Below are 16,067 nucleotides of genomic sequence, written 5' to 3' on the forward strand. Positions count from 1 at the left end.
GTATTTCTAAACGAAGATACAAAGAATTTGAAGAGATTTTACAAAAGCTTCCACACTTGTAAGGACTCTTATCTTCTCCTGTTCTTTTTTTTTTTGTTTTTTTGGATTAACGTGGATGTCCGGGCCAGCTTGCGCGCACCACGACTAATCCCACGGGCCCTGAAGTTAACGACTATATACGCCTCCAGTGGCCATCATATAAGCAATTAAGGACTCGAACCTGATACTACAGAGAGAGCAAACCCCTTAGTTCTAAGTCTTTATCACTTCCACACTTGTAAGGACTCTTATCTTCTCCGGTTCTTGATAACATGGGATTGCCTTCCCTTTCATATAAAAACTGGTTGTACTGTTGTTGGGTATTATGGAAAATAAAAAATTGATTTTCCTTGTGAACCCAACCCATATAAGCAATTAAGGACTCGAACCTGATACTACAGAGAGAGCAAACCCCTTAGTTCTAAGTCTTTATCACTTAGCCACCACCTAAACGATTTATCTTCTCCGGTTCTTGATAACATTTGATTGCCTTCCCTTTCGTATAAAAACTGGTTGTACTGTTGTTGGGTATTATGGAAAATAAAAAATTGATTTTCCTTGTGAACCCAACCAATTAGGTTATCACCATTGAATCGTGGAAATTCCAGACGACTGTATTTGAGTTGAACAAGCTGGTGTTCCTCCCATGGGACCTCCTTATACCCGTGATTATTGTAGATCGACTCTGTAGAGGAAGTAGATGGTAAATTCACCGGCCTTTTTTCCAAAGCCTTAAATAATTGCTTCATCCTTGTTAACATGATTCTCAATTGCTGGTCTGTATCTTCCAAAATATGTTGTTGATCATGCTGTTGTGTGTCTTGTTATTGCTTTATTTTTTTTATTGTTTTCATCAATCGTGAAACTACAGTACCTTCACCATTTTTTTCCCAAGGAATGCCACTTCGATACCAAGTTATAACGAACCCAACTAGAACCATAAGTGAAATGATGAAAGTCCAAACGATAAAGGACTCACTTTTACTGAATTCTCAAAGTTTAAATTAAAAATAATAAAAATTAAAGAAACTTAAAATAAATAAGTTGATTACTTATAACCAAATGAAAAAATAATTTTCTAAACTAAATTTCAAGTTAAATTCAAGGTAACCTGGGCTTACTAGCTCACTTGTTTTATCTAGAAGTCTTTAAATAACATAACGTAGTGGTAAAAAACTTGAAATCTATATAATAAATTTTGAATTTGAGTTAAAGATATGTATTTTTTATAATAACTTGAAATAATTAATGTTTTATTTGCTAAGCTGAATATATAAAATATGCTGAGGTTTCTTTAAATTAAAAAAAAAAAAAGTTGCTCAGAAGCATTTTCCCACCTCCTCAAGCAATTCTGCTTCCTTATTTATTCACATGGCCATGGCTTTGAATTTCAATTAGAGATACGGTAGGCGTTAGTTGTGATTCATCTTAAAACGTGGTCGTTTTCTTGATCTTCTCTCGATTTCTTCATTTACTTGTACTGTGTCGTTTTGTTGAGGAGAAATATCGTCTTACACGCGTCAGCCAATGAAGAAAAGAGCAACCTCAGTCGCCAGCACTTGTCATCTTTCCCAAAGCCTCTTATTCGTGGTTCGTTCGTTCACTTCTTATCTTCTTGTCGACAGGCTCTTCGTTGCTTCTTCTAGCCTTTCGTTTTCCTCAATCCATTCACCTGACTGGTAGAGCAAGCTCTTCCACTTTCAAAGGAGAAAAACTAGAGTCTTCTACCTCCCTCCTGTTCCAGATGACCAAACAATATAATTTTATCATATTATCCTTGGAACAATCCTCTTAACAAAAGACTTTAAAAGCAAACGTTGCATTCTGGACAAAATAGGTACTTTCGAATTGGTCTCCTTTACCATCATCGGAAAATGGGAGAATAAGAACATAATTTCTTCTAATCCATGAAGCTTTCCTCATCCAATTTTTTTCTTGTTGTCCCTTCCAATCTCCTTTGCTTTATGGAGTCCCCCTCTGCTAATCCGTCCCATTCTTTGTTTTTTTTTTAAGGAAGGATCCTTTTATAGAACAGGGATAATCAGTGGTCATTTTGGAAACACTAGATTCTCAGCAACAATAACACAGAATTCTCAACATGCAATCCCAAAGAGTACGGAAATCAATCTTCAAGTATTGATTAAAACCAGTTGATACGTAGTCGTCAAATCCTCATGTTACAAGCAGTCGTTGTTTGAACACCAGCCCCAGCAAACATGAATACGAGCATTACTGGCGAGGTTGGTGGGCGTTGCATCTACCTAACTAATAAGATTTCATTTGCATTTACAGCTCTTAATTTCTCCATTTAATATTGTAGAAAACTACGTGTCAAGGTCTCAAGCTTGCTGCACAGCCCACCAACAAGGAGATTTGTTCTCCTAAAACTAGTTGGACTCTTCATTGCATCCTTTTCGCCATTTTTTTAAAACTACCATGGTATTTTTAATTGAGTTAATCGAGAGAGAAAAGTTCTGCGTCGGAAGGTGTTTGGGTTGGAACTGTGATTTGTTCCGACCACGATAAATTAATCGTTTGATAAATATTTAAAATATAGATTTTAGAGAGGAATCACATTGAAAATTAAGTTTGTATTGACAGTTTTGTGAACAAAAAATTGCTACTTTCAATTTACTTTTGCCCGCGCTCCCAAAAGAGGGGAAAAACTTAAAGGCCTACTAAATTTCTTGTTTGCTTCGTTCCTTCTCAGCTAAAATGAGAGTATTTGATTGGCAATTATTATTAAAGTATACTATTAAATAGATTTATCTGGCACTATTTACGTGGAGAATATCATATGAATTAATTTATGAGTTACTATTCTGTGAATTTTTTTTTTTTAAATCTAGTGTAATGAATTGATTTTATTTATATTGTTCATGTCATGTCATGCAAACGTGAACAATATTTTTTATTTTTTTAAATAATTAGTTTAAGATGAATTAAAATTATGTATACTATAATTTTGATTTTATTTCTAATAATATTTTATTTTATTTTATTACATGTTCAAAAAATTATGAAAATTATAGTTATTGTTGGATGAATTTTGTATGTAATGGAATTGTAGATAATTTAATAAAATAATAAAAAATATTTTATATAAAATATGATTTATTTCATGATATAATAACAATAGTTAAATCTAAAATATTTAAATTAAAAATCATAAATATTAATATATTTTTTTAATTTATTTTATAGCTTCAATTTCAAAAGCATTCTTAATCAAACATATTAAATTATTTTTTATTCAATCTCAATTTCAACCACAATTTTAACCAAACATGTATTTTTTTAAATTAATCTTCATTAAAAATACTTTTTATAAAATAATTTTTTTCAAACCACAATAATAACAATTACCACAATACTAAAAACCATCAATAATCACACCCACATGTGTATCATGATAAAATTTCTTTCTTGTAATTTAATTGATACCCAACATGATAGCATAGATACAAGATTCATTCATCTTTCGAAAAGCATATACCTTTCCCTTCTCGTTTTGTTAGTTAATGGTTAATTTTTTGAATTAGGCCATGTTGGATCAAATTCTGAGCACATATAGCCTTGTACAAGAAACGGTCTGGTAGTAGTTGATTACATTTTCTGGGCCTGGAATTTTAGCTTCTACAATAAAACTGGGTAAGAGATGGAGCCGCGAAGGATCTGGCATCAACATGTTGTTGTTTTTTTAATTAATATTAATGTTCAGTCTAGTTTGTATATATATTAATTAATTTTATAAATTTTAAAGTTACTAATCATATAAAGTTTTTAATATATTTAAAATTTATAAAACTTAAACTAGTAATATTTATATAATAAATCCGGAACAAATATTCTGTATTTGGAAAAGTGAAAATGATTTTCTCATGTAATTCGTAGTCAACGTCTACAAGTTTCCGTCCAGCATTTCTATCTGCCTAATAAAATTCCTATCCAAGAAGGCTTCTCTTAATTAAGAGAAACGCCGATGATAGCTGCTGCTATAATTGTGACTGTCGAAGTCAAACCATGCTAGCTGTGGCATTCACAATCTAGCACGCATTGCATGCATTAAATGTCACTACACTCTGTATTTTTTATTATTATTTTCTTGAGACATGCCCTAACTGATAAAGCTTTAACTAGGAAATGTTTTCAAGAACCTTGTTTGTAAGTTCCAAGTTAACCTCTGCCGTCATCAGAAATGCATGATATTGCTCCACCTTTGTCTTTCCTAGGAAGCAAGGGATAAGTTGAACTCCAAAATCCCACTTCAAGCTCAACTTTATATGAGAGAGCTATTAGTTCCTTGGCTGAACTAGGGATAATGATGGCCAGTGTTGAGTCAGAGCTGGTTTTTTCACGTACCTGAACCCGATTCAATATATCAAAATAAATAAATCAAAATATTGATATCAAGTTGAAAAAAAAATAAACAAAATTTCAATGAAGAATCTTGAATTGTAATTTTTTTTAAATAAGTTTATTATAAATCATTTTTCATCAAACCAGTTGTGAATTAATACCATAAACTTCAATTTAAGATGTATATTGAATATTTTCTAGCGAGGAAAAAAAAACCCACCTCTTAAAGTATATCAATTTATATTAGAGCCTCAAAGTTTTTTTTTTAAAAAATTAAGACAGTACAGAAGTTGAATTATATATTATTTGAACCCCTATTACTTTTCAATTCAGGCGTTTATTTATCCGAATAAAATCATAAATTAAGTAAAAGCATTTCTTTATAGAAAGATAATAATTGAGAATTTAAACTCGATATACATTGAAACAATAAAAATATAACTTATACTTTAAAATTTCCATTACTTTTTTATTTTAATTTCAGGATAATTTTTTCTAAATTTAATTTCAATCAATAAAAAAATATAAATTTTTTAATGAATATAAAATTAATAATCTTTCGTGTTTAAAGATAATAGAAATTTTACAAGTAATAATAACAGCAGTAACACTACAAAATGACGATGCAGTTAAACTATCAAAAATATTCTTTGTCGATAACTTAGGGCATCCAAGTGATTGAAACAGTAACATCGAGGATTTCTAGCTAGTGGACAAACAAATCTAAAAACTTAATGGAAAAAAATTGCTAGCGTGTCGGCCAATAAAAACACATGGTACTGTTAAACGCTTCAAGACTCCAACTACTTCATCTATAATCAATGGAAAAAACTTGCTAGTAGGCACCTGTCTTCCTTGTAACAACACTCAACGACCTTCATTTTAATGACGCCCCGGCCGCATTTATTTTCTAGTCGCCAATAATTAATACTGAGGCAGCCAGTGCACTGCTAGACCTCTCTCCGGTCCTGCTTCAACTCTGAAAGCCTCTCTTTCTTTAACAAAAACACAAAAAAAAAAAAAAAAAACTTGATTTTTTTTTAACAAAAACGTTTTCCACCAGTAAAAATAAACTGGGCATCGGCAGATGCAAATGTGCTGCTGAGTTTGCTCTTGTGAGAGATCATAAATGTCTTGAATACGAGAGGCTGCGTGGCCGTTGAAAAAAGATAGTCATGAATGCACTAGCTTTGTATACGGGTAAGTGTAGTTGTGAAACTGGCTTTGTTAATATCTAACCATTAATCCTGGTCGCATGTGAATTCTGGCGAATATTATTAGACGAGTTTTTAACTTTACTCTTGGCCTGTTAATTGAACAAGATTGAGTTGGAACATCAAATCTCGGCTTGTCTGTTCAACAAGACTGAGTCGAAAAGGCAAGCCATCATACGGTAACGTGTGAGAATTTTCTTTATGCGTTGGAGAGAATATGGGCTCATTTGTCATAATTAAAAAAGAAAAATGGCAAAATTAATTTTTCTGATATGGTTGTTTTTGTATTACTTAAGAAGTTTCTGGTTGGACTTCACAACTCAAAGCTGAGTTTTAAATCTATCTTTCTTGATTATATTCAATCTAAACAATACCACCAAACTTAGTTGAAGTTAGGCCACCAGTAAGAAACTAACAATCGATGGAATGGTTCGCCGAGACATGGTTCCAGGAAGAAAAGGAGTCTTTTTCTACTTCTACAATAATATATTTTTTTCTATTTTAGCCTTATAATTTATAAAAAAAGATTTTACCCTTGACTTTTAAATAACTGAAAAAAAAAGTTTTTTTACTCGCTAATTTTCCAAACCAAGTACCAACTGAGCTGACAACCTTTTTTTTCCCAACACTGTAAGATATCGTAACCTAGGCAGCCACAACAAACCACAAAATGCATTCCCAGATAAATGTTTAGTTAAAGGAATTAAAAAAAGGATAAATTAAATTAAAAAACCACGTGGACCACTTGTGGTCCACAATGTTTCGTGTTTGATGGACAAAGTCCTTCCATGGCAGTCAGTTACTGAATGTAATATTCATCGACATGTCATGAATTAAAGGTCAGTGTCACGAATTAACTTCTCCCATGTGGCATTTAAAAACCGGCGTGCAGTTGAAAGGGTCGAAACATGTACTTTTTAGTTTTTACCGCTAGAATAATTGCCGAGCCACCGGGGTTGAGAAGGGCGAGGGGAGTTGACTGGCATCGCATTTTTCATTTTAACTTCGGCTATGCTTATTTTAAAAAAAAAAATTAAATTTTTTTTTATTTTTATTTATTATTAAAAAAATTAATTGAAAAATACTTTTCAGTTAAAGAAAAATTTAGCTTGATTTTTTTAAAAATATTTTCCTAAAAAATTTGGATGGAAAACACTTTTTGAAAGTTATGAAAAATTTAAAAATGTTATATTATTTACTGATTATATCAAATTTGATTCTCAAAAATTTTGATTGTTATATATATTTTGTTTTAGATATTAATTTTCAATTTTATCTTTTAAAATTTAATTTTTATGTTAACTTTAATCCTTATTTTTATAATCCTTATTTATTTTTTCCCAATTATTTTTTTATTGAAATTTTTTATCTATCGAATTGAGTCTTCATTCTTTTGATTGTTACTTATTTTATTTAAAATAATTTATGAAATGTTAATTATTATTATTTTAAATTCTTCATCTTTTATTTTTTTATTTTTAGATTTGATCTATGTTATTTTTATTATTATTTATTTTATTTGAGATAATTTAAAAAATTATATTTTTTTTCAATTTCCTTCTCATTCAACTTTTTTATTTTGTAAGATTTATTTCTCATTATTTTAATAAATTTGAGAAAAATAAAATATGAATAAATTATTTTTCAGCTTATTTTTCATAATATAATCAAACACTAGAATGCATTTTTTAATTTATTTTTCATTACACTGCTAAATATAAAAAAATAATTCACTTTCTTAAAATTTATTTTCTAAATAAAACTACTTTTCAATAAATAAACATATCTTCCTTCCTTGTATATCATATTTTGAGAATGTGTAAAGTGCAGACTGTTCTATTTTATCAACTTTTTGAAGTTGTGTTACTAAGTCGGAGCCTCTAGTTTTTGTGGTAGCCTCTTTTTATCCATGCCAGGGAAGTTATAGCAGCAATGGAGCTTTTTTATCAAACCATGTGCATGGTAGTGGAATGCACTAGATAGGTAAACAACTTGGACGTCTTAAATGAGTAGAAAATAGAAGAAGTATACATGCTTCATGTGCCTAAGCACTGATTCAGCATGTCACAGCCTCACTCTTCTCTGAAAAACATTGCAAGCATTGTTCAATCGTTAACAGTACAGGTCCATGCGAATCCAAAATTCCACATAGCACGGGTTTCCTACTGTATATTCAACAAATCGACACATGCACTTGGGAGTTTGGACCCTCCCTCATCGTCTTCGAGCACTTTCTTTTCAGTTCTAGCTGCTGTGGATCATTCATGGGGTAATTTGAAGCAAACCCAATTTTACGTTTTTATTTTATTTTTTTATTGGTGTGTAAAATCGCGTTTGGACTCGAGTCAATTGCGCAACAGAAGGGAAGTTTTTTCTTCTGCTACTGGTTATCGAACACAAGATATTACGTGCAAGTTTTGATTGCACAGCGCCGCCCTGTTACTGAAGAAATAATTAATAGTGGTAACTTTTGCTGTTAACCATTCTGTGCTGTTGAAAAACAGTTATCTGTGATTGGAGGCACGTGATCATAAGATAGTGTTTGCAGTGATGCACGGGATAATGGAGATAAGTACTGTACATAAATCTAACATGTTTAGGGATAAATTACAAATCTGACATCTTTTTGGGATAAATTGGGCATTTAGGAAACAAAGTTAAAAAAAAATAACAAAAAAGTTTTTGGCTAAGCACAATTTACCCATGTCACACTTTAAATATGCCACGTAGTCGACCTGTATGCCTAACCGGTCAATCAATTTACAATAGTCAATGGAACTAATTGATCAATTTACAATAAACAATGGAACTAATTGATCGGGTTATGGAAATAAAAAGAAAAATCTTAAAATTATTAAAATTAGGGTTTCTTGATGAAATTTTTGGATATTTAAAAATTGAATGATCTGCGTAGTGATAGTATCACTGCTATAAAAAAGACAACATTGCAAAAGTCTCAGAAAAATTTAAACTTAATTTAATAATCAAATAAAAAATTATAATTTTTTTAAGTTGTTATTTTAGTCCACATTATTAAACCTCTCTTTAGCATAAATATGTCTTATTGGTATATAAATATTTTTGTTAAAATATCTATATAATTTATTTAAAGTATATTTTCATTTAGTTATAATGAACTCATAACTGATTGTCCATAATCATTTACTATTGTTAAATAGTAATTTTTTAAAATTTTAATTATAATTTTTTTTATTTGTTTATAAATTAGACAAATAAGTATATTTTGACTCAAAAAAAATACATAAAAAAATATAAAATTATAATTTTTGTGTAAAATATTCAGACAATTGAGGTAAAAACTTAAAGCTTGATAATATTATGATTTTAAAACATGAAATGATTAATCTGTCCTATTTAACCAGGTCATTTTGAAATGGTATTATTTTGCTAAAGTTCCACATTTCCTGTGTTAATTTTACAAAAAAAAAAAAAACTCAGTCTTCTGATTACCGGGGTAAAATTGCTTTTTTTTTAAAAAAAAAAAAAACTGTAATTGTAGTGTTTAACCTTTTATTTTATTCAAGTGTCTCACTTTTTCTCTAACCTATTTGAGTGATTAATTTTTTTTCTTATTTTAGTAAATCTCATCACCTAGCTGGCATGACTGATGTGATCTAACATGTGTTTGTTTACCATTGACACATAGCACAAAAAAAAAAGAGTCTTGTTTAAAATCACTGAGAATATATATTAACTAATATACTAAACGAGCTAGAGCTGTTCCGTATAAATAGTAGCGCGGCTTACAATTATTATTTTTTTCATTTATTTAGCTGATCTTTCATTTTTTAGAGTGATTTTAGAATGGAAGGGTTGTTAGGTGTTTTCTTCAGGTTTATATTATATTTGAGGGGTGTTTTAAGGTAAAAAAAAAAAAACCCTGGAAATTAGGCTGTAAAATCCAAAAAACATGCATCTCGATTTTTCAGCCGCTAAAAGTGATAAAAAAAGATCAGTCAGCGATCAGTCACCCACCTTAAAAAACAAAAAATATAGGAGCAGACGACACTTCATGAAGGAAAAAAAAACCAAGCGTGCGGCATGATCTCTTAATTTATTTTTGTTTTTTTTTTCCTATTCATTTTATTAAGTGTTTCTATTTAAACATTGATTTGTATAATTTATTTTATTTTGTTTTTAAATTGAATCAGTTTTATTTTCTAGAAAGTGACTTGATCATTTTACGTTGCCTTTTAGTTGTATAATAGTTTTTTTTTTTAAAAAAAAAATACTAGTTTGACTTGTCTTTAATTTTTATCTTCTTATAATATTCTAGATGAATTAACTGTATTTGTAAGAATCTTTTATAAAATATATATAATTTGTTATTAGCAATAACGACTGGCCGCAAAAATAAAATTAATTAAAAATCTTCTTCGTGCTAAAAACGAGTTGACATTGTTTGCGTTTTTTTTTTCTCATTTAAAAATAATCTTAAATTCAATCCTTAAAATTAACTAGTATTGCAAAACACACGCGTTTTCACATTATTCGAGGCTGAGTATAAAATAATGGATCAGCAGTTAGTGAATTGTATGTTAACTCAAAGAGGCTGGGTATAAAATAATGGATCAACAGCTGAGATTAGTCGTGGTGCGCGCAAGCTGGCCCGAACACCTACGTTAATTTAAAAAAAAAAAAAAAAATGCCACTAAACCGCACTGCACTCGAGGCTATGTTCTAATGTTAAGAAAAAATTTGTTTTTTTTTTATATTCAGGTTTGAATTTTTTTTCATGTATGTTTATTACTCTTTCTATGTTTTATTTATTTACTAGACTTATAAAGTATTTATTAAATTTAAAAATTAATTATGATACTCTTAATTTAACCCAAATATTTTGAGTTATATATATAAAAAAATGCCACTAAACCTTGTGCTCGGAAAATATTATAAATTTTTAATTATTTATCATAAAATTAGACGAGAAATGAGAAATTTTTGAGAATTCATTGACATTTTAATGTTTTCATTGTTTTCTTCCTTTGTTTTCTTTATGAAATTTTCATCGTTATATATACACACACACACGCACACGTTTTTTCATGATCTAGAGGCATTTAACAGTCTTGGATGATGGAATGCCCTGTATAAATAATATAAAATAAAAGATTAACAACTCAAGTAAACAAAATAAAAGGTCAGACACCACCAGAGCCAAACAAAATCAAACAAGAAAATTACTCTTCCTGTATACGTTCTCCTTAAAGTAAAAAAATAGCACTACTATTCGTTTATTTATTTTAGAAACAATAGGGAAGTAAATCACACTTCCCCTTAGAGTCAAGGTGAAACTTCTCTGCCACCTGGAGCTTTTTTCCACGGCCGCTGGTAGCTGCAACTGCCCTGTCAATAAACGAACATATTCAAATCGGGGTTTTAAAAAAGAATCGGGGAGCTGTATACGAAAATATCCATCAATTTATTTTGTGGTATCCTTAAAAGCGCAGCTTTTCACAAATCTAATGACGGAACACTTGGCCACTGTTTTGATAAAGAAAAAATGAAGATGGTAGGGACTTAGGTCGTCTTTTTTATTTTTTATTTAAAAAATTTAAAAATTTATTTTATTTTTTAATTTATTTAAAAATAATTTATTTTTAGTATTTTCAAATCATTTTGAGATTTTAAAATTAAAAATAATTTTTTTAAAATTAAAAATATTATTGAAAAGTAATTATAATTATACTGCTAAATAAATTTTTAAACCACGTATAAAATATAAAAAATTTATTTCAAGATTTTTATAAAAATAAATTTATTTTATATTTTTATTTTTTAGTAAAGTAAATTTATCTTTTATATTTTGAGACATTAATAAAATATAATCTAATTTTTTTTATTGAAATGTATCCTTCAACGTTACGTTGCGAGGGGAAAAAAACAGTGGCATCAACGAGCGTCGTTTAAAAGCTAGAAATTAAAGGACGTGGAATGAGAATTTTAGACATGATAGTGATGTAATATAGAGATATTTTAAAAACACGTAGCGAACTATCATATCACCACACGGTTTTTTATTTTTTCGCAAGCACACCGAATAAATGCAGCTGTACCAGACAAACACGTTATAAGAGCAAAACTCCTCCAGGCCTAGTTTTGTAATTTCACATGCCAACGCTCTCATTTAAAACGGGACTTCCCTCTCCTCCTTCAGCTTCACGTCTCTGCAAAAAGAGAGGAAAGGAGAGGTGACGCTGGGAGAGAGAGAGGTCTTGAAAACAGAGTTTAGAGCGAACAGTTACCATGTCGCCAACGAAACCGGCAAGAAAATTTCCGCCGATTACGGCCTGTAAAGGCACGACGCACCAATCGATAGCAGCGGATCTTGATGGCACACTACTTGTGTCGAGTAGCTCGTTTCCATACTTTATGCTTGTTGCTGTTGAAGCTGGAAGCCTCTTGCGTGGTCTTGTTTTGCTTCTTTCACTGCCTATCGTCATCGTGTCTTACCTCTTCATATCTGAAGCCTTGGGGATACAAATATTAATCTTCATTTCTATGTCTGGGCTCAAGATCCGTGACATTGAACTTGTTTCACGCGCTGTATTGCCTAGGTAATTGAAATTTTAATTGCTTAATATCTGGCTTTAATTGAATTAGCTAATTGCTGTTCAATACTAAGTCTTTTTACTACTTCTGGAGTCACTTAATCTCAATAAATACTCTATTCATAATTTTTTTAACAATTTTACTGACAAAAAAAACATCAAGTGAGCTTGACATGGATTTTGAAGCCTTTTTGGTGAAGAAAAATACAAAGGTCAGCAAACTAGTCACCGGCTATGTAAATTCTGTGGTCAGTGGTGCTCCCGCATAATAATAACTCCCTTTGATCCTGGCTTAATAAACTTCCCTTGCTATTCATGTGAATGGACCCTGCATTTTCTTGCGGGTCGAGTCTGCTTTTAATGAAATTGTTTTTAGATTAACAATATTTGGTTTTTGGGAGTGGTTTTATCATCAATGCTAATTAACTGAGTTTGTTATCGTGTAGGTTTTATGCTGCAGATGTTAGATCGGAGAGTTATGAGGTGTTTGAAAGGTGCAAGAGAAAGGTGGTGGTGACAGCAAATCCAACTATAATGGTTGAGCCTTTCGTGAAGGATTTTCTCGGTGGAGATAAGGTTTTGGGCACGGAAATTGAAGTGAACCCGAAGACCAGGAGGGCTACAGGATTTGTTAAGAAGCCTGGTGTTCTGGTGGGCAAGTGGAAAAAATTGGCCGTTTTAAAGGAGTTTGGAGAGGAAGCACCGGATCTTGGTATTGGTGACCGAAATACTGATCATGATTTCATGTCCATTTGCAAGGTTTGTGCTTTAATTATCTTACCTTTCCAAATTTAATAATACCATAATTTTGCAAGTCGAATATATGGCACAGGGAACTTTATCCTCTTAATTGTTCATATGTAATCACTAAAACATTTCTGCATTTGTCGTATAAAAAATATGATGACCTTCTTGCCAATAAACTAATCACATGATATAGAAGAAGGTCAATTGTCATAATCATCCCAGTATTTATCTGGCAAGTAACCAAACCATGCAAGTAAGGCATAATTATCATTAAGCATCTCTCTCATGATGGTATCGCACGAGAGAGGAGATTGGTGTGCATGTTGGCGTTTCTAATGAGATGATGTTAGAATCTTTTTCATTTTTATTAAAGCATAACTTACTATTTGTTGTATTAAAATCATTCATACATGTTTGTGTTATTTGTAATTTCCTTTGCTGCCATTTTAGAATCTTGTTTCTTTGATAAAGATGTTAGTGGTAAATGGCGAGGTCAATCAGGAAAAAATGGCGAAGTCAATTGTCTCCTTGAGCTAAATGTCGGGAGTAAAATGGAAAATTTAGTCTTGAAAATAAATAAAAACAAGTGATCAGATTTGCCGAGGGCTGGCTGGAGTCTTAAATTCACGGGACCCGCAATCTTAACAATCCAACTACCCACCGGCGTACGGCTGCCAGCTAAACGATTAGGTGGTCCACTACAAGCATTTAGCTTTCTTATTAAAATCGGGCCGATAGCCGCTGATATAGTTGAAGAGTATTTGGGCTTGATTTATAGTGGGTCTATCTTCAATCGCCTCTAGACTCTACAATTGGTTCTGTTTTCTGAGCAGTTTGCTCTTGCTCTGTGCTGCTGGCCCAATCTTAAAGTTCGTATAAAATCCGATATGGTATTTTTTTAAAAGGGTATCGGTGATATATATATTTTTTTTATTTCAATTACGAGTAGAATTGAAATTTAAAGCCTCGCTCTTTCTTTTCTGATAGGAGAGTGCAGGGAGATAAGTGGGTAGCCAGAAGCAATGAATTAAGTACAAACTATCTGGGAAATGGATAAATTTTAAGTTATCGGATATAATTTCAATCCGTTCATATAAATATAGCGATATAAAATTTGCATCGAATTATAACTAAAATATATTCTTAATAGTAATGATACCTCTATATCTATTATCGTTATTGCTGCTATTTGGTTTCTAACACATATTTACCAAACACACACAAGTGACACACACACACACACACACATGAACGGATTGAAATTACATCCGATAGCTTAAAATTTATCCATTTCCCAGATAGTTTGTACTTAATTCATTGCTTCTGGCTACCCACTATATATATATATTCTCGGGAAATGAGTGTTTCCATCTGGTGCTTCCTAACTTGTGATAAACAGGAGGGCTACATGGTGCATCGCAGCAAATCAGCGACTCCACTACCGCGGGATCGTCTCAAAAATCGTATCATCTTCCATGATGGCCGTCTTGTTCAACGTCCAGACCCACTCAATGCCTTGATCACCTACATTTGGTTGCCGTTTGGATTCATCCTCTCCATCATTCGCGTCTACTTCAACCTCCCACTCCCAGAACGCATCGTACGGTACACATACGAAATGCTTGGCATTCACCTGGTCATTCGTGGGACCCCACCTCCTGCCCCATCACCTGGGACCCCAGGAAATCTCTATGTTTGCAATCACCGTACAGCCCTGGATCCAATTGTCATAGCCATAGCACTTGGACGCAAAGTCTCGTGTGTTACATACAGCGTAAGCCGTCTCTCGAGGTTTCTTTCACCAATCCCAGCCATCGCTTTGACTCGTGATCGCGCGGCTGATGCTGCAAGAATATCATCCATCCTTCAAAAGGGTGATCTAGTGGTGTGTCCGGAGGGAACCACTTGTCGTGAGGAGTTCTTGCTGCGATTTAGTGCATTGTTTGCAGAGTTGAGTGATAGGATTGTGCCCGTGGCAGTCAATTGTAAACAAAACATGTTTTATGGCACGACCGTGCGTGGTGTCAAGTTCTGGGATCCTTATTTTTTCTTCATGAACCCGAGGCCAACTTACGAAGTGACATTCCTTGATCGCTTGCCAGAGGAAATGACGGTCAAGGCTGGTGGTAAATCTTCGATCGAGGTGGCAAACTATGTGCAGAAAGTGTTGGGTGAAGTGTTAGGATTCGAGAACACTGGGTTGACCAGGAAGGACAAGTACCTGTTGCTTGGTGGGAATGATGGTAAGGTCGAGTCAATGTACAATGCCAAAAAATAAAAGGCTGGTTCGTGATTTAACAAGGGAACTCTGGTTAATGGAGGAGTTGTTTGGAGGGCTCTTAGCGATCTGGTGCTTTCAAGTCATTGTTTGAGGAAGAATTTAGGTTGTGTCATGCGATATAAAGTGGTTTTTGTATCTATTTCGAAGTTTAAAATTGAAGAATTTAGGTTGCCAAGAATTGCTTCTTGGTCAAATGCTGATATTAATACTATTATCGTCTTGATTGTTATTTCGGGTTTTTTACTGGTACGAAAATCTTTGACATGCATCGTCTCATTTCGGTGTTCTATTTCAGAAAATTATAATATATAAAATAATATACTGAAAATATTTATTATCGATGAATCCCATCTCTCTGTTCATATATAACACCTAGTTATTTAAGCATGTAATTATTTGCCAAATATATCGTTGATAAATCAACACATTTTTTTGAAAAAAAAATAAAAACCAAATACATAATATAAATATATTGGTAAATTACTTATGGTCACTTAAAAAACTGTTACTATTCAAATCAATAGATTATTTTTTCAAAATATCAATTAATGAGATTTAATAAATAATAATTTGTTATAATGATTTTGTCACGTTCAGGTGTTGTTATCAGACCATAGCCATCGCAAATCATTATATGTGAATGAAAGAGTTTTGAAGGAGCCCAAAAGAAAATGAAACCTGAGTGATATATGGGCCACAATTCAAGCAGAGTCCACTGGAGCTCCGTCAACCACAACAAGTCAAGCACCGTTCCAAAAAACATGATCGCCAGAGGACAGCTGGCCCTTGGGAATTCATTTTCTAATGCAAGAAAAAGAGGTTAAAAAAAGGCAGCCTATAAAATATGAAAATAAT

General features: G+C 32.0%; 1 protein-coding gene and 1 long non-coding RNA gene across 2 annotated transcripts; both read left to right on the forward strand.

Moving 5' to 3' along the window:
• Positions 1–1,673: 1,673 nt before the first annotated feature.
• On the forward strand, positions 1,674–2,519 carry LOC105133973 (uncharacterized). Its single transcript, XR_843911.1, has 2 exons — positions 1,674–2,279; positions 2,360–2,519. It is a non-coding gene; the product is annotated as an uncharacterized LOC105133973 (long non-coding RNA).
• Positions 2,520–11,748: 9,229 nt separating this feature from the next.
• GPAT8 (glycerol-3-phosphate acyltransferase 8) lies at positions 11,749–15,435 on the forward strand. Its single transcript, XM_011038171.1, has 3 exons — positions 11,749–12,190; positions 12,631–12,943; positions 14,331–15,435. Exons 1-3 carry the CDS (start codon positions 11,880–11,882, stop codon positions 15,207–15,209), a joined length of 1,503 nt encoding a protein of 500 aa, XP_011036473.1. The 5' UTR covers positions 11,749–11,879; the 3' UTR covers positions 15,210–15,435.
• Positions 15,436–16,067: the final 632 nt, after the last annotated feature.

Source organism: Populus euphratica, unplaced genomic scaffold (genome assembly GCF_000495115.2).
Source record: "Populus euphratica unplaced genomic scaffold, PopEup_1.0 scaffold2.1, whole genome shotgun sequence".
NCBI lineage: Eukaryota > Viridiplantae > Streptophyta > Magnoliopsida > Malpighiales > Salicaceae > Populus > Populus euphratica.